Genomic DNA, 17,314 nt, shown 5'->3' on the forward strand with positions numbered 1-17,314 from the left:
CCCCACGGCAGGAACACGGGGGTCAAGCACATCTTAACACTGTCCCCCTGCACGTTCCAGGCTAAAAGCTTCATTAATTTTTTTTTCTGGGGGGAAAAAACAGCAAAAAAAAGGGAAGGCAGCAGCTGCTGCGCTCCAGCAGGAGCAGCACCGCCAGCGCCGGGCAGACACTGCTATCTAGTGGTGCCAGGAACGGTTGTGCCAAGGGGCTCCCCGAGCACCGCACAAAGCGTCCCCACCTCCGGGCCAGGGGACAGCGGGGGGGTCCCCAGGGGACAGCGAGGCATCCCCGCAACACGGGCTACAAGGACAAGGCAGAGCCAGGCAGCTACCAGGCAACTTTTCTTTTTATTTCTTATAAAATATATTTCATATTGCTGCTGTAAAAATTACATTTCACATTTTTATTTTATTTTTACCTTTTTTTTTTAAACCTTTTTTTGTTTGTTTGTTTGGTTTTTTTTGTTTTTTTAAACAATAAAAATAATACTTGGAAGACAGCTGAGAAAAGCTCCAAGACGACAGAAAATTCACTTGATGCGGCATCGTCCCCGCTCGGCCGGGTGACAAGCCTCCCCAAGCCTTTCCCCATCTCCCGCCGGTGACAACGGGGCGGTTGTGACAGTGTGGGGTCTCGCTGGAGAGGGGCAGGGGGAGCAGCCTCCAATTAATTAGTGCCCAATTAAGAGGTTCCTATGTACATACATATACATGCTCCGCAGGGGGATGGCCGAGGGAAAACTCTCCGGGCTGGATTTACAGGTGGGGGTCACCCGTGGTTGGGGCCGAAGACGAGTTTCCTTAAGACCAGCGAGACTCGAGTGTCGGGAGGAAAAGTCCAATGGGCGGGAGGTGGCTGGAAGCCAGTTGAAAAACAATAGAAAAGGGGAAAAAAAAAATAGGGGAAATATATATATTTTCAGTGCCAGCCAACCCAATAGACACAGTGGAAGCCTGCTGTCATTTCTGCAAAAATACGAGAAAATTTTTCTTTTTTAAAAGTGTAAAAATTTCAAAATACTTCCAAACCAGAAGGGGGGGGGGCAAATAAACCAAAAAAACCCACCAAAACCAACCAAAAAAAAAAAACCCAACCCACCCTGCACCATTTTCTCCATTGAAAATAAAAAACCAACAGAAAAGAGCCACGAAGACAAGGACAACTTTGTCCAGTTTTTGTACCGCAAAAGCCCTCGGAGCAGCAGCCGTACGCACGTCCCACCCCTCCCACCCCCATAAAACACTGATAAGAGTTTCTCCGGGCAGTAAGTGCTATGTGCTGCGGGAGGAGGCGGCACTGCGAGGGCTGAGGGGGCTGCAGGGGCCGCATCCCCACTATTTGCTTGGAGGGGTCCCACCGGCTCCCCCATCTCACCTGAGGATGTTGCACGCTGTGCACACCTGCTTGTTCCAAAGTCATTAACACCTCCTCCTTCCCTTCCATATATTTTTTTTTTTTTAAAAAAGAAATCATCTTTAACAGAAAAGCAGGAAGTCATTTTTGCTTTATTTTTCGGGCACCCAAGCTCCCACCAGTGAAAACCCTGATCTGCACTGGGAAGGACCGGGGGTGCCACATGTTGCACCCCGGTTTTGGGGGATGAACCCCAATGCCGACCCCGAATGGCTTGTTTTGACATTTCCTGAGTGATTTTGCTGGGAGCCGAGTGGTGTCTGGCCAGCACCGGCGTGGATCCGGCTCTGCCCAATGGCCTTTGGGGCAGAAAGGGCATAAAAAGAGAGCAGTAAAAGTCTCCAGTCCTGCCTGGGTCTCTCTGAGTCGTGGGGGCAAAGGCACAAGGTCTGAGGAAAGCACAAACTTTTTTTTTTTTTTTTTTCCTTCCGTGCTCTGGGCGCTGCTTCAAGCCCTGTTTTTAAAAAATACTTGAAAAATGAAAATGCAAGCGAGGCATTGTGTGGGACTTCCCAAAGTGTCGCTCGCTTCCAGAGAGCCACCAGCATCTCTGGCATCGCCGAAAACCACCAGCACCCTGGCATCACAGGGCCCTTCCCCAAAATGATAAACACACTGAGCTACGCGAGGTGACGCAGGTCGGAGAACGCCGGCGGTCAGACAGCAGCACATGCGTGGGGGCTTTTTTTATATTTAAAAAAAAAAAAAAAACAAACAAAGATTAACTATTTTTGAGTAGTGCAACAACCCCACCACGCAATTAATTGTTACCAAGACTGAGGATGCAGAGCACCGACCTGCAACGCGCTTTGGAAAGTCATTCTCACAATAAAACGCTTAACCTGGGATCCTGCAAAGAGTCCCCGACGCTGGTGGAAGAGGAAAAGGCTTTTCCCGACATTTTAATCTGAAACCTACGCTCCAGGAGGGATGGGAGCCTGAGCAAACAGGTCTCAAGGAGCAAAACCTCTTCTCTTTCCAGGGATTTGAGCCGGACCCACTCAGGGATGGAACCCCACGGGGTCACAGTTTTGCTCCTGCTTTCCAGCGGCCAAATTTTGCATCCACCAGTTGGATACCGGAGAGAAGATCAGGTTGCAGGACAATATAATGTTTATATGTACAAAGTTACAACCAACCAACCAAAAAAAAAAAAACCCAAACACGTCGACAAGCACCAGGAACACGTACTTATGTTCAACCCGCTTCGCCTGCCTACCTGATCCCTTCAACAACTAGACTTCAAGAGCAGGGAGAAATATCTGATCCTCTTGATTTGTTTTTTAAGGAAAATTAAGCCTTGGTGCAGGGTCCTTAAAAACACCCTGGGCTCCAGCCACATGCAGGGATTGCTCTCGGCTCGACAGCTGTGGGTTATGGCCTATGATTATCAAAAAAGCAGCAAAAAAAACAACCAAACAAAAAATCCAAATGGCTGCCTGCTCCAGCAAGGGGAGAGGGCCGATGGGGCAACCCGGCTCCCCAGCCGCATGCATCCCACCCTGACACTGCCGGCAATGCTGGTGTAGGTGGGACAGCCGCGACAGGGACAGGAAAGCAGCAGCAGTTCTGGGTTGGGTAAATAACATATATTTTCAAGGACGAAGTCAGAAAACTGACTCCCAGCAGCCTCGATGGGATTCGGAAGCAAATATTGGAGTTGTTTTGCTGAATTGGGGCCATATGGTGACGCTAAGGGAAAGCCCTTCCCAGTCCTCCCAGCTTCCTTTACTGGTGGAATCATTAAATAAAAATAAAAACCAAATTGCTCAGTCTAGTTTTTGAAGACACAGCAAGGGCCACAACGTAGATTTTTCACAGAGCTAAGCAGACTTACGAAGCCTAAAATGAGAAGGAACACCAGGTTCTGCCTTAAAAGTTCTCATAGTTTTCCTGATTAAAACGTTTTGGGTGGTTTTTTTCCCTGCAAATACCTCCAAAAAACGACGCGCTGGAACCGACCAGAGGCACATACAGGCTCAAGCTACCGGTGTGACGCGACACAAGCAAAGACCACATCCACGCAGGGAGAGAAACCTATGACTCCTGCCCCAAGAACCGCTCCTGCCTTGCCTACAGCAACCCAACAGCATTTCTTTTTTAAAGCTATAATTGTCGCCTATCCCCTCCCTTAAAGGATACAAGGGATTTGCACTTTCTAGGTAGTCAAAGGACAGAGGAAGCTGCCTCAGCGCCTCACCCCAGCCACGCTGTGACAGGTCGGGAGGTTTTAGGACTGATCTGGGAAATGCAGAAGCTCTTTGGTCCCCAGATCGCCTACAATCTCCCCTGAACCCCAAGAAACCGGCTTCCTTCCCTCCCAGCCCCAGCTTTTACCATACAAAGGGAGATATTCTTCAGGTTTCTTTAAAAAAAAAAAAAAAATTGGAAAAAGTTTTTCTTTTAAAAAAAAGAGCAAACCCAGCAGATGTACAATATACAGAAGGAGGAATTTACACGCAGCTCTGGAGGTGTCTTCTGGGGTCACAGGAGGTACCTCCAAGGTCCCTGGTTGCAGCAGTGAGGGACTCCGGTGCTCCCTGGGCAGGAGCAGGGGAGGGACGCGGCACCGCAGGTGCTGCGCTCAGTCCAGGAAGCGCTGGCAGGCTTTTTTCCACCGGCAGGCCGTGCACCACTGGTCCCGGTGCTCAATGCCGTACACCTTACGGCACTTTTTGGCTTCACCACGGACTTTCCTGCAAAAGGGGAAGAAGAAATAACATTTATCCACTCATTGCAGAGCTTTGGTCACGTATCTAAGGGTAAAGTCCCATAACCACAGTCAAACACCGTTCTCTGCATCCCTTTTTCTGATGGGCTCCACTTCTGCTCCCCTCCGGCCAGCAGGACCCTTACCTGGTGCCAATGGACACCCTGGGTGGTGAGGCGACGATCAGGTGGGACTTGAGCATTGGCGTTGGTGGCTGGGGTTCACTGAAGCTGAGCGACCGACTCCGCACCTGCAGGGAATCAGGTGTCAAAGGACATGTGGGACAACACAGTTCCCCTCCTGTGTGGGGCCCGGATGCTGTGATGGAGCACCAGGAGACAAGGGTGTCCCCAGCCCACAAATCCTGACATTTAAAGTGGGGAGTGAGAGAGCGGAGACAAGGTCCCCTTATCTCCCAGCCCAATCCCGCACTCCAAACAGATGAAGGGGAAACGCACACAGAACTCACCGGTGACAGGGACGGGAGAGTTGAGGTGGCAGTGGCCCAGCTGATGCTGGTGAAGATGTGGGGGGACACCGGAATTTGGATCGAGGGCAACGCCTGTGGGGGAAAACAGGGGTCAGCATTAGCCCAGGAGGCCCTCCGTTCCTACACACCACCCCACAGGCATTCACCTCCCTGTGAAGACCAGCCTGGAGCACCTGCAAACTGGGAGCACTGGGGGCGGGATGGAAATATCTGTGCAACCTCTCCTCCAGTGCCGGACCCTGCTAACATGGGGCATGGCACATGTGCTGTCTCACCCTTCGCCAGGGCACAGCAGCTTCCCCACTCCCACAGCTGCTTTCGGTTGCAATACCAAACCACATACACCATTCCAGGTCTATATATATATATACACACACACACACATACATATGTATATATACACACACACATATATACACATATATATACATATACATATTTTTTTTTGCACCTATTTACATAGGCTTTCTGCTTTTAGATGTTGCATCCGTTCCCTGGGATGGGAATGGATATATGTGCAGCTTATGGATCTATATATCCTGTCCCTGCAGGAGCTTGCAGCTCTAGAACAGCGCTCAGCTCCCCAGCAGCCCCTGGGACAAGGGCCACTGGCCCAGGGTGCTCACAGGGCCACCACTCCAGGTCCCCAAGTTTTCTGTGCCTCAAAAGCCTGTGCCCAGGAGAGCGTGCAGCGGAGACGTGCAGGATCCAGCATGGCTGCATTCCAGCCCCGCATTATCTGCCGGCAGAAGGGCGTGTTGCATACCAGCACCAGGTAATTGCAGGGGAGCGGAGGCCGGCAGCTCCCCCCTGGCCCGGGAACAGCCACGGCAGAAGCCCACAAGCCCCTTAACCACAGGTTAATGAAGTCGGTTGCTCAGGGGCTGAAGGGCAGCCAGGCAGCGCACGGTGCTACACCAGCGCCAAAGTCTCTCTATGCTGTGCGGCTGGCAATGAAACGCCCCTGCTGCAGCAAGGACTTGCAGAGCAAATCGGACAACGACCTGCCCTTCGGCAAGATTTTGGGAGGTGACCCGTCCCCAGGAGATGCTGCCAGCTCACCTGGTAGGCGTGATCAGCCTGGATGTGCCAGAAGGAGCTGGGGGCAGACTGGCTAAGGGTGCTGCTGGCCAGGGCAGGCTCCAGTGCTGGCTGTTCCACCAGCAGTGCCTCTGGCTTTGCCAGGGCTTGCTGGATGATGATGGGAGCGGAGGCGGATGTGGGGCTGGCAGCGGCAGCCACCTCCGGCACCGGCTCCTCCTTCACCTGCACTTCGGTGTAGTAGAAATCCTCCTCCCGCTTCCGCTGGTCAGAGTCTGCGCTGTCCCTGCCAGGGAGAAAAGGGGGATAGCAGTGAAGAGGCAGGCCTGTTTACACCATGGGGAAGATGAGCTCCTCAGCAGAGCAGCTCTGCTCCCAGGCTCCAAAGCATCACGTCAGCTATGATCAGCAACAGCCAACTGCCTCTGTAGCAGCGCTTTGCGCTTCCAAGGAAGATCAATACCTTTTCCAGGGCCTTTAAAAGCACTGGCACATTCACCAGGCACCAATGAAAATCCCCTGCTCACTTCTAATGGACTTCATTTAGCACAGCTGCAATCGAAGGCCTGTGGGTCACCCAGCAGGAAACAGCCCCTTGAAGTCTTTTATTATTTTCCCAGAGCATTTATCCGGCACTGGATGGCAGTCCAGCGCTGCCCACTGCACCACGGTGCTTGCGTTCGTGCCTTTCCCAGAGCATTCATGTTTGCAAGGGAGGAGAAAAATACATACCGCAAAACACAGACAAAAGCAAGAGAAAACTGAGGCTGGGGTGAGAAATGCAATGGGGCCACAGGAGGAGAGCACAGCAAAGCTGATCCCCACACCCACACCCTCACCACTTTGTATTCTGGGAAGAATTCACATGAGATCAGAACTCCAAAGCAAAGCAAACTGCCAAAGGGGCGGCTGCCGGCGGACTGGCACGCAGATCCCCGTGCCAGTCCCGACGGCTGGGCTGGAGCTGGCTGCCACAGGCACAACTTTCAGGCTGCCAGCTCTTGCAAAACCCAGACGGGCTTTTCTGCCTCTGCCCAGGAGCCCAGGGCTCACTGTAACCTGAACTCCCCCAGTGCAAAACGCACATCCGAGCTGGGCAGAACTGTAGCCCAAATGGGGCTCCCATGCCTCCCAGAAAGCCCTGGGCTCCCTGAAGACGTGGACACATACAGCAGTGACTTCAGTGACACAGACTGCTTGGCCAAGAACTGCCAAGCTCAGTGTACAGATACTGGGGATACTCGCTGCAGGAATTACGAATTACACAGTGGCAGGGCATGTGGCTTCGGTGGTCAGGCAGGGATGGAGGAGGTGAAATCTTTGCCTTACCCAAGGTGCTGGGTCTTGACGTGCCGCTTGATGCCGACGATGGAGCGCAGGACCTTGCCGCAGCTTGGCCACAGGCACTTGTACATCACCTTCACCGAGTTCTGGCAGAGAGACAGACCTTGTCACTTCCAGCCTAGCAGCAGCATCCCCCTCCACAGGACACTGGCTCAGCTTGAGCCACCCCCCCAGAACTGGGACCCCCCCTCCACCAGTGCAGCAGTACCTTTCTCTTGCGCGGAGCAGGTTCGTCGAGGAGAAATGGGTCAGAATCGGTCTCAAAGCCGTCGTCCACCTGGGAAGAGCTCAGAGCCTCGCTGGAGTACTTGGGGCTGCCTGCGGGGTAGGGGGGCGAAGGGGTGGAGATGTCGCTGCCCCCGCTCCAATGCCCACTGGTGGTGCTGCTGCCGCTGTCCGAGACGTCACCACTCTCCTTCCAGGGATCGCATACTGCCCGTGAGGCTGCAGGGAGGGGACACACGCTGCCACCCTCACCTCAGGACCAACCAAACCCCCCCAGGGGAGAGATCAGCCCCGAGGCTGGATAACCCACGACAACAGTTTGCCTCTATTTATTTATTTATTTAAAAAAAAAACAACAAAAAAAAACAACTTTGCAAGGTGAAGATTCTGCACCTTTGCTCAGTGACAGCTCCCAATTATTGGTCATTTATCCCTTTTTCCCCCTCCCCATCCTCCTTGGCATCAGTGCAATCCCGAGGGCACAGCCGGCACACGGCAAGCAGCCAGTATCGGGGCACGCACATTTCCCACGGCTCTAGGCGGCTATTTTTATCCCTCTGGCTGCATTTGACTCCTCGGGAATGAAATTGCCTCTAAAAAAAGGAGCAACCAGGCGGTGCTCCCCAGACTGGGACTCCTGCACGGGGCTCCCCGGCCCCCAGGGACGGTTGCAGAGAGTAGGGTTACCCCCACGGTGCTGCAAGGGGTGTCCTGACTTGTTCAGCCCCAACCGGCACCCATGGGCTCCACCATGACCCTGATGCTGCTCCCTGGCCACCTCCAGCCCAGCATAGTCCCTTGTCCTGGCAGCTATTTGGCACACAGCAAAGCACCTCTGCCACAAGCAAGAGCCCTGGCACTGAGATCCAAAGGGCACAGCACATTCCTCCGCATCTCCTTTTGTTTCAGATGTTTTTTTTAACAAATATATACGTATATTTTAAACGCACACTCACAGGGGATGCCGCTCTCGCTGGTGGGAGGGCTCTGCACGACAGGGCTGCAGGAGAGGCTCGTCAGCACCATGGCTGCCACCATCTCATCCATCTCCACAGCGGCATCGGGTTTCCTGCATCACGAGGGAAGAGATGTGACAAGTGTGGAGGAAAAAGCAGAGAAACAACCCAGGTACAACCAGGGAAGTCACTGGGCACCCAAAGGGCAGCACAGACTGTAGCAGCTGCACAGGTTCCCCCCCCCACTGTCTCCCTCCATGAAGTCTGAGACATTTTTAAGTCATTGGGAAGGATGTTTTCTCTCCATTTGGAGCAAAAAAATTAAAAATCCCCTTAATCCTAAACTTAACCATCCTCTGGATAATCCTGTGCTGGGAAGGCGGATATATGCCCAGCATCACCGCTCTCTCCATTGATGTAAAACCAAGCACGAGTGCTGCTGGAGCCGCCAAGAGCCCCTCTGCCCTACAAATGAGATGCCACGATCTAACAGCACAAACCTCTTGGGTACATCGATATTGCTGGATACAGATCTCTGCAACATCTCAGCAGGGCCAGGACCGCCAGCTGCAGGCAGGGCAGGGGGCTGGAGCGCGGCCGGCCGCACGTCCTGCACCCTCCAGCATGCCTGCAAGCCCTGCTCCGGCAGCAGCACCTTTGCTTTGTCATTCAGCAGGTTGGGCTGCTCCACAAGGCCGGCACACTCCTGCCCACTGTAGGTGACAAGGACCTGAAAAACAGCACGAGGGGTGGTTTGTCAGTGCCACTCACCACCCCGCTGCTCCCACAGGATGTCCTGTTGCAGCACAAGCAAGCCTTCGCCCACTGCAGGATTCCCTCGCCTCCTCCCCCAGGGGTGGGGGCCACAGAGGGCTTTAGGACGAAGGCAGAGCCTGTCCTGAAGGGTTTGGACTTCAGACTGCTATCACAGTAAACCAAAAGTGTGGCCAAGGTTCATCCCAACCCCACCGCTAAGGGATCTGCTTTTCCTGGGCACAAGCTCCCTGATGACAGCAATCCCAAACTGAGGGATTCTCTGAGCAGGTATCGGCCCCCTCCCTGAGTGTCATGACTTCGAGTGGACTTTTCTCCAATAAATTTGTCTGCTTTGGCTTTGTTCTCACGCCATCCTACTGCAAGGGCTCCCATGATTATTACATACCCTGGCAAAGTACATAGATAAAAGGATTAAAAGCCAAAGGGGGACGGGGCAACAGAGGTTTCCTGGGTGAAGCGATCCTGAATTCACACCTGTCTCCTCGAGTCCCAGCTCCTTCAGGCAGGAGAAGGAGATGTGCAAACCTCACCTTCTCCTTCAGAGTCCCAAACTCCTTCTGATGGTCAGTTTTCCATCACTACCACCCATGAGCCTATTTCTGTTAATGGAAATGTATCTGTGTCAAAAGACACTACATGTGTCTCCGGCTATTTATAGCAACAGGAACATCTCTTTATGGAAGTGCCACGGGTGTCACACCAAGAAGCCGATATGGGATGGACATGCACAGCCATACCCTGACCGGGGAGAAGCCTGCGAGACCATCTCAGGTAGGACCTTGGGCAGAAACACTGGGGCTGGAAAAGCCACCCACAGCAGGACAAGAGTTAAGGGGATCACTGCAAGGATGAGGACACGGAAGACCCTGACCCTGCTTTCTGAAAACAAGGAGCAAGGCTTCCCCATGAACCACATGGGCTGTCCCCCACACCGCGCCCGGCATGAGGAGCCAACTTCTCCTTCGGCTTTGCACAGCTACCGGCACAGATCCTGGCTGTCACTGGGACATGAAGGCACTCCATCACTATTTTTATGCTGTTCCCAGCAGCAAAGCAAGCAAGCAGAATCCTCCACAACGGAACAGTAGGAGAAAAACAACTCTCACTGTCCTGTTGTTAATAAACATGGAGCAGGAGAAAACAGAAAACTGAACGGGGGCCTTACTTACACTCAGTTTCACAAGCTCTGCCCAGAAAAACTTTTACAGTTCTGCAGGTAGCAGCCAAGAAACAGGCTCTACATCAGCAGCTCACAGCTCCCCTCAGACAGTGCTGCTTGGGCAGGCATTAATGGGAACCGTTCCGGTGGGATCGAGAACAAGCACTGTTCCCAGCCCCAAGCAGCATCCTGGCCAAGGCATGGCCCTCCTAAGCATCAGGAGCCCGGGGCACAAGAAATGGTGGGGTCCAGCAGGACTAGATGTCCTTTCTGGATGAGCCATCGTGCCTCATTCTTCCCCAAGAGCTTCTTCACCACGCTTGTCCGCACCATCAAGCCTCAACCCCGCAGCAAAAAAGTGCTGCAAACTGAGCGCTGAGACCTGTGCCATGAGGCTCATCGCCACCCGTGGCTAAGCCGGGGGGCTTGCCACTTGCCACTGGCTCCTTGCCACTTGCCTTCAGATGTTAATGCGGTTTATCGGGAGACCGGATAAGTTCGTGGAAGAGAAGTCCACTGAAGTCACTAAGTTTATAGAAAACATCTCCCTTAGCCTTACCCTCTTCTCTGGAGACATCTCCTGGAGAAGATGGATCTCCGCTTGAGCTGGTATGGTCCAAACCCATCAGGCACAGCCAAAGCCAAGTGCACTAATGCCAACACCCATTAATGACTCTCAGTAATTACAGATCCCCACTGCACCTTACATTAGGAGAGCCCCAGGAGTTCTCTCCCCCACTGGAGCGCATTCCACCAGCCAAGAACACAGAGAGCCTCCTTACGTACTTGCTGCCCAGCGCAGAGCTGCTGGTGGCCGGGGCTGGGGAACCTGGGTGCCTGGCAGCTCTCTTCCACCAATGGCGCACAGGATCCATCCTCTCGCAGTGCCGCGTGGGCAGATGCCCGGTTGAGGTCAGTCTGCAAGCTGGGGATCTGAGTGGTCACCAGTACCCCCTCAGCCAAGGTGCTGGGGGCAGAGACCCGGGTGCCAAGCAGAGAACGCTTCCCCAGGCGCCTGGACAGCACACTTGCCATCTCGGACACGCTGCAGAAGAGAAAGACATGGGGATGTTACCTTCAGTGCGGGACTGCGATGTTCAACCAGTGTCTTACCACCACCACCCCAAGAGTCGAGAAAGCAGCTCTCCACTGCTCCAGCACCCACGTGCTTGCTCAGGGGCTCAGCCCCTAAGTGCTGAGACATCTCAGGGACATCAGGACAGTGTCGTGCCTGAGCTCCCCCTGCCCTGAAGCTCTTTACCGTCATTTCTAAACTCCTCTGGAACAAAAAAGGGATGAGCCAGACCAAAGGAAACCCCGCAGTCGCAATGGGGACAGCCCCTGGAGCCCGTGTTCCCCCACTTCAAGCTGCCGCCGGTGCACACTCATGAGGCGGCTGCTGCTATTCCCACCCGTCTCGCTGAAACCCGCCATCGGTGCTCTTCAACCTTGACCTCTAGACTTGGGTCTGTGCCCACTGCAGTCCTGCAACTCCCCTGCCTGCACCCCAGCAGGGGAGGAAAGCTCTCCAGCAGCGAAACCCAGTGCTCCTTCTCAGCCTGCACCCCGATGCTCCCCTTTTTGGGAGAGGTTTCTTCAAGCTTGCAGCTCATGCCCAGCACTCCCAGGCTTAGTCTCGCAACAAAACAGGAGCATCCTCCTGCTCTGCTTTGTTAGAAAAGGAAGAATTTGGTGCATTTTTATCCTAAACTGTTTCTCTGTAACTATGTTTAACCAATTTTTGCCCCCAAAATAGCTTGCTTTCCCTCTGACATAGGTTTTCCTTGTGTTTGTGTGGTTCTGCTAGCAAGCCTACCCAGAGAGCAGCTTGCCTGGCTCGTTTGCTTGGGTTTGCAGATTTTACTGCTGTTTTAAAACAAACAAGTGTTTACAGGTTTCCTTAAAAGCAAAGGACACCTAGTCACAGGGACAGTCGATGCACCCAGCCCCAACAAATCCAACAGCTCCATCAGCATTCACTGTCCTCCTCCATCCCATCCTCCTCCCAAAGTCTCCTCCGCTGCAACACCCTCTCCAAGGAGCACGGGAAGCAAGGATGCACACCGTGGCGAGGCCGAAAGGTGACGGTGCCTGGGATTTTGGAGGAGGGAGAGGAAGCAAGAGGCTCGGTGCAGCCACGTGTTTTGGGGTGCACCGGAAAAGCCACGTTGTTTTGAACCGCCAACAAACCTGTCACCTTTGCCACCCTGCCTGGGCATGTCAGCAAGCATCACCCAGCTGGATGGGGGCTACGGGTGTTCGTGTGCTGGGTGTCTGTGTTAGAGCATAACCTGGTCCAAGTACAAGGAGCTGCTGTTTGTGCAAGAGGAAGGATTAACCCCAAGCCATCGGGTACTTGCGACCAGACCCTCCCCTCCTCACACAGGGTTGCTGCAAGAGATGCTTTGTTCCCCATCATGAAGCAGCCACATTTTGATGGCAGGTCAAATGAATTTCTTTATGACATCTGATTTATGCAGTGCTGTTTCGCACACTATCTCGGACGAGAAAAGTTTCCTGAGGAAAGGAAGGGGAGCTCGCTGTTCCTCTCACCCTCCGACCACCCTCGGAAGAGTTACTCCAAATCACGTCCTGCTTCAAAGGACATCCAAGATTTACAAGCAGTTTTATGAATAACGGAATGCACTCAGCTTGCTTTGTCCTCCACTGAAATTCAGCCATCCCCAAGTAGAAAATTAACAGCGATTTAGGAGCCATAAAGAATAGAGCAGGAAGAGCTGGATAGGGTGCAAAATGGATAGAGGTGTGCCGGGGAAAGCACCTCACGCCAGGGCTGCCTGTCCCACAGCGCATGGGAACTTCGCCACGGTTGCCGCCTTCCCTCTGGAGCAGGATCAAAGAGGCTGCGGCGGCTGGCCGAGCAGAGCCGCTCCTCCGGCTTCCGTCTCATCTCACTCTGCCCGAGGAACACTCTGGACTTTACAGCGTACAGGCATCACTGGGGGATACTGCAGAGCCCACTCTGTCTGATAATGTCTTTTTTTCATGGTGCAACATGTTTTCTGATGAACATAAGTGACTTCGCCAAACAGCTCTGCTCCCAAATCTCCTCTATGGGTCTTTCTGATCCGAAAGAAGACCAAAAGGGGTGGGGGGGCAGACACAGTGGTTTGCCTCAAATCCCAGAACGAAGCTGTGGCAAAGCCCCTCCACCTCACCGCAGGAATTAACCACCAGACCACGCTTCCTCCTGTGTCACCTTAAAACCTTGCTCTCTGATATCCCAGGCACTGGGGTTTGGGAACTGCCCTTCCAAGGGCTCAGAGAGGCGATGCAGCGACATCGGTGCCGCCACCGCATAGAAAACGGCACTGAATCTCCGCTGGCTCCTCGAGGGTCTGCGCACGCCAGTTTCAAGACAGCGCTTGGCTGGCAGCCAGGTATGGGGAGGGCAGCGCTGAAGGTGGGAGGCTGCTTCTCATTTCCTTTGGGGTTTCATTTCGCCTTCCCTTTCCTTCCCCCTCCAGTCTGGGGAGGGGAGCGGGAAGGAGGAGAGAGGCACGCTCACAACCGGGGAAAGGAAAACCCTCCCAAAAGCCGGTTTTCAGCGCCACATCTGCTTCCAGCAGACCTTCAAATGCCGGATCCCATTTCAGCGCTCAGCCCATAGCTGAGGGTGACATGCCAACGCCAAAAAATCCTTCCCCCGCCATGCCCCAAAACACAAAGCAAGAAGAGGAGCAAGAGCTGGGAGGGCGTCAGCAGTGCAGGCGGAGCCGGGAGGCCACGCTGCTGCCGCGAGCCCTCCCAGCTGTTAGCAATCACGCGCCGCAGGGGTCAGAGCCGGCACAGATCCCAAATTATTTCTTGCTTCAATGCCGGGCGTGTATTTTGGACAGCGTTTTTCCAGCTCTCGCCGGGGAAAAACGTCAGCCCTTGTGCCTACTGGCGTTGCCACTGCTGCCGGTGGAGCAAAGCCCGGGTGGAGGTTTGGGAAAACAAGTGCCTCGTTTGGCAAGTGAGGAATGCTTCATTTAGCAAGTGGGGAAGGTCGGGGGGCCATGGCAAAGCAGGGCACATGCCCCAGTGCTCACCCCGGCTGCTGTTTGTCTGGGGTTTGTCAGGAGAAAGGCAGCTCCAGCGCCCATGGTGCTGCACAAACCAGGACCACCAGCACAAATCCTCTCCCCAGAGAATGCGCGATTATAGCACAGCCCATTTCCCCCCCCCCTTTTTTTTCTTTTAAAAAGGAATAAATGCTGGTAGGTTCCCTCAAATCCAGCCTAACTCCTGCCACAGACCACCATGCCACAGATCAGCAACCCAGACTGCAAAGTCGACCCTATAAGAGACCCTAAGCGTGCCAATAACTGATAACAAACCCCAGTTTTTCATCTTGTCTCCTAGCCGACAGTTTCCAAAACACCTCTTCTCAGCCCAAAACATCCTGAAGCCCTTTACAAACTGCACTCCGGCTCCGCACCCATTGGTGCCTGTGACTGGAAAACAAGATATCTGCATGGAGCGGTTTGCAAAGTTTGGGCCTTTACTAAAAAAAAAAACAAAAAACAAAAAAAAAACCCACCAGAACAAAAAACCCAAGGATCTACTGACCCCGAGATGGAGCCAAACCCACCCGCAACCTAACCCTCACAGACTATAATACAAAACAGGCGCCTTCCTGAAGAGTTTCCTCCTAATCTCACCTCGGTGCCCACCACTCAGTTTCTGCCCGCGGATGCGTCACCACGGGGCTGCACCATATCCCCACCAGCAGTGCCAGGAAGGGCTCCCCAACCCTCACCCCACCATTTTGCCCATGCTGGCGTTTGCCACTGACGGGTGATTCTGGAGGAGAACACTTTTGGAGAACACCCGCCTGCCTAAAAACACGTTTTCCGGCACAAGCAGGAATGCTGGCGCAGGCAGAGCGACTTCCCCGGGCATCAGCGGGCCACTGCATGCCGGCGGCGAGGGCAGCCAGGAAGGAAAGGGCGGGAGTTTGCTGCTTTCTGGGAGCGGTGCCGGCAGAGCGTGACTTGAAGCCATCGTAGGGGCATCAGGACGAGCGTGCCGCAGGAGACAGGGCATGCATGGCATGCATGTGTACATGAGTGTATATGTGTGCGTGCATGCATTACGGGGCCTGCGGCGGTGCGGGACACGTGGGGAAGATGGCAGGGCCGGCGGCAGGGGAGGAGGAGGCGTGTGCCCGGGCCCGTCGCGGAGGGCGGCACCGGGCAGGGCACGTGTGTGCGGGGCGGGGGACATGCACGGGGAGGGGGGACACACACACAAGCACCGGGCAAGCCGGGGGGCGGGGCATATGCCGGGAGGGAGAGGAGGGGGGACATGTACCGGGCACAGGCCCCGTTGGGCGGGACGTACACGGGAAGGAGGGGGGAGAGACTTGGAACGGGGGTGTGTGCATGCACCGGGCAGGCCGGGGGCGTGGCACCGGGCAGGGGGCATGCACCGGGGGGGGTGCGTGCACCGGGCAGGGGGGGCTGTGCATGCAAAGGGCGGAGGAGGGGTGCAGGGGGGGGACGGGGACAGACACCGAGTAGGGGTATGCATGTACCGGGCAGGCCCGGGGGGGGGGGACACGACATGGACCGGGGGAACCTGCAGCGGGCAGGAGTCGGGGGAGGGGGTGCGCTCACCAGAGAACGACAGAGACTAGGGGGGAACCGGAGGAAAGGAGGGGGACGGAGTGGGGGGGGGTCGCACGGCGGGGGAGCAGGCCCGGCGCGGCTCGGCGCTTACCTCCGGCACGGCTCCCGCCTTCCCCCGCCCTCCTCCTCCCCCGCCGCAGCTTGTTTTGAAATCCCCGTCCCCGCCGCGGCCGGCTCACGTACGCGGCGGCCCCGCGCTGAAGCCCCGCCGGGCGGGGCGGGGAGGAGCCGGGGCTGGGGGAGGCGCGGCCCGGCCGGGCGGGAATCACCGCTCCCGCGCGCGCGTTTTTTTTTTTTTTTAATCATTATTATTATTATTTTTTTTGCTTTCCCCCGCTCCGCTTTTTTTCCCCCCGAGCAGGGAGAGAGGAAGGAAGGAAAGGAGGCCGTGCGGCGGGACACCCGGCGCCGCCACCCCGCTACTCACAGCGTCCGTGGAGCCCCGCTCCGCGCCTCGCCGCCGGCCGGGTTAAAGCTCCCGGGGCCGGGCTGGTGTAAACAACCTCCCCACATGCTCGGCCCCTTCCTGCGCATTGGCTCCGCGGCTCCCTTTAAATGCACGCCCCCGCCGACCAGCCCCGGCCCCGCCGCTGCCGCTCCCGACGCCCCGGCCCGGGGGATGCCGGCGCTCCCCGCCCGCCCACCGCGGGGGGAAGGCAGGCGGGAGGGTGGGCGCATCCGCTCCGGCGCTCCCCTCCGAGCCTCTCGGTTTGCCTTTAACCCTACCGCTAATTTCTCGGCTTTAAAAAAAAATAAATTAAAAGTGTATTTTTATCACTGTACACGACACAGCCAGGATTTTACCACCCAAGGTAAATTGTTGGGACAGGAAGGGGCTATCATCCATTCAGTGTATAAAAAAACCTGCCTTGTCTGTATAAGGGCTCTAGTTAATTTCTCAACAACGTATATATACATATTTTTTTTGTCCAGGAAAAATAAGATACCTTCTCCAAAGCACCCAAACAGGAGCCAAAATCTTCCATTTCCAGCAATTCTCCTAAATTGCCTCCTCGGACTTGGGATTTCTAAGTCACCTCCATACCTGATAAAATGAAAAGCGAGTTACTACCTATGCAGACGAGGGCAGGTGCCTATGAAACCCCTCGCTCCGTGACCTCACGCACCTCACGGTCAGGAGGCAGCTTTGCTCCCTGCAGACGTGCTGCTGCTACACGCCAGCGAAGCCATTGCAAAGCATCCAGGACGGGGGCCGGGAGGGCACTGCACACACCACCAGCCTTGGCAGAGGCCTCCCAGGGTCTCCACTGATCTGGGGCTGGGGGAGAGGAGCGGGGCTGGCCACGAGCAGGACTCCCGTGGGCAGTGGGTGCTGGCTGCTCTGGGGGAAGCAGCTGGTGGGTGGTTCCTCAGCCCTGTTCCTCAGAGGGATGCAATGCCAGTCACCTTCCCCTGGGCTCACAAGCAGACATGGCTGCCCTTCATCTCCCCATGGCTGCCCCTCATCTCCATCCAAGGTGGCCTCTCAGACTGCATGGCTGCTGCCCCTAACCCCTCATGGCCACCCCTCACCTCCCACCACGGCAGCCCCTGACACTCCC

The 17,314-nt window shown here is 55.1% G+C and overlaps 1 protein-coding gene across 2 annotated transcripts; it reads right to left on the bottom strand.

Moving 5' to 3' along the window:
- Positions 1-102: 102 nt before the first annotated feature.
- On the bottom strand, positions 103-16,336 carry ZNF395 (zinc finger protein 395). Of its 2 annotated transcripts, none has more exons than XM_063330736.1 (10): positions 16,180-16,336; positions 10,903-11,161; positions 8,681-8,910; positions 8,181-8,293; positions 7,208-7,443; positions 6,985-7,085; positions 5,677-5,941; positions 4,594-4,686; positions 4,271-4,374; positions 103-4,110 (listed from the first exon to the last, which is right to left on the bottom strand). In XM_063330736.1, the coding sequence occupies exons 1-10, from the start codon at positions 16,284-16,286 to the stop codon at positions 3,999-4,001; spliced, it is 1,620 nt and encodes a 539-aa protein (XP_063186806.1). In that variant the 5' UTR covers positions 16,287-16,336; the 3' UTR covers positions 103-3,998. The 2 variants fall into 2 exon arrangements, with proteins under 2 accessions (XP_063186806.1, XP_063186807.1); XM_063330737.1 differs by lacking the exon at positions 16,180-16,336 and adding an exon at positions 15,844-15,882.
- Between the last annotated feature and the right edge of the window lie 978 nt (positions 16,337-17,314).

The sequence above is a fragment of the Chroicocephalus ridibundus genome, chromosome 3 (assembly GCF_963924245.1).
Source record: "Chroicocephalus ridibundus chromosome 3, bChrRid1.1, whole genome shotgun sequence".
Classification (NCBI taxonomy): domain Eukaryota; kingdom Metazoa; phylum Chordata; class Aves; order Charadriiformes; family Laridae; genus Chroicocephalus; species Chroicocephalus ridibundus.

Coding starts and splice junctions, on each gene's coding strand:
- ZNF395 (XM_063330736.1), bottom strand. CDS start 16,286: ATGCGCAGGAAGGGGCCGAGCATGTGGGGAGGTTGTTTACACCAGCCC. Junction 7,086..7,207: donor CTGCTCCGCGCAAGAGAAAG/GTACTGCTGCAC, acceptor TCTCTCTGCCAG/AACTCGGTGAAGGTGATGTA. Junction 4,375..4,593: donor CTCTCCCGTCCCTGTCACCG/GTGAGTTCTGTG, acceptor GATTCCCTGCAG/GTGCGGAGTCGGTCGCTCAG.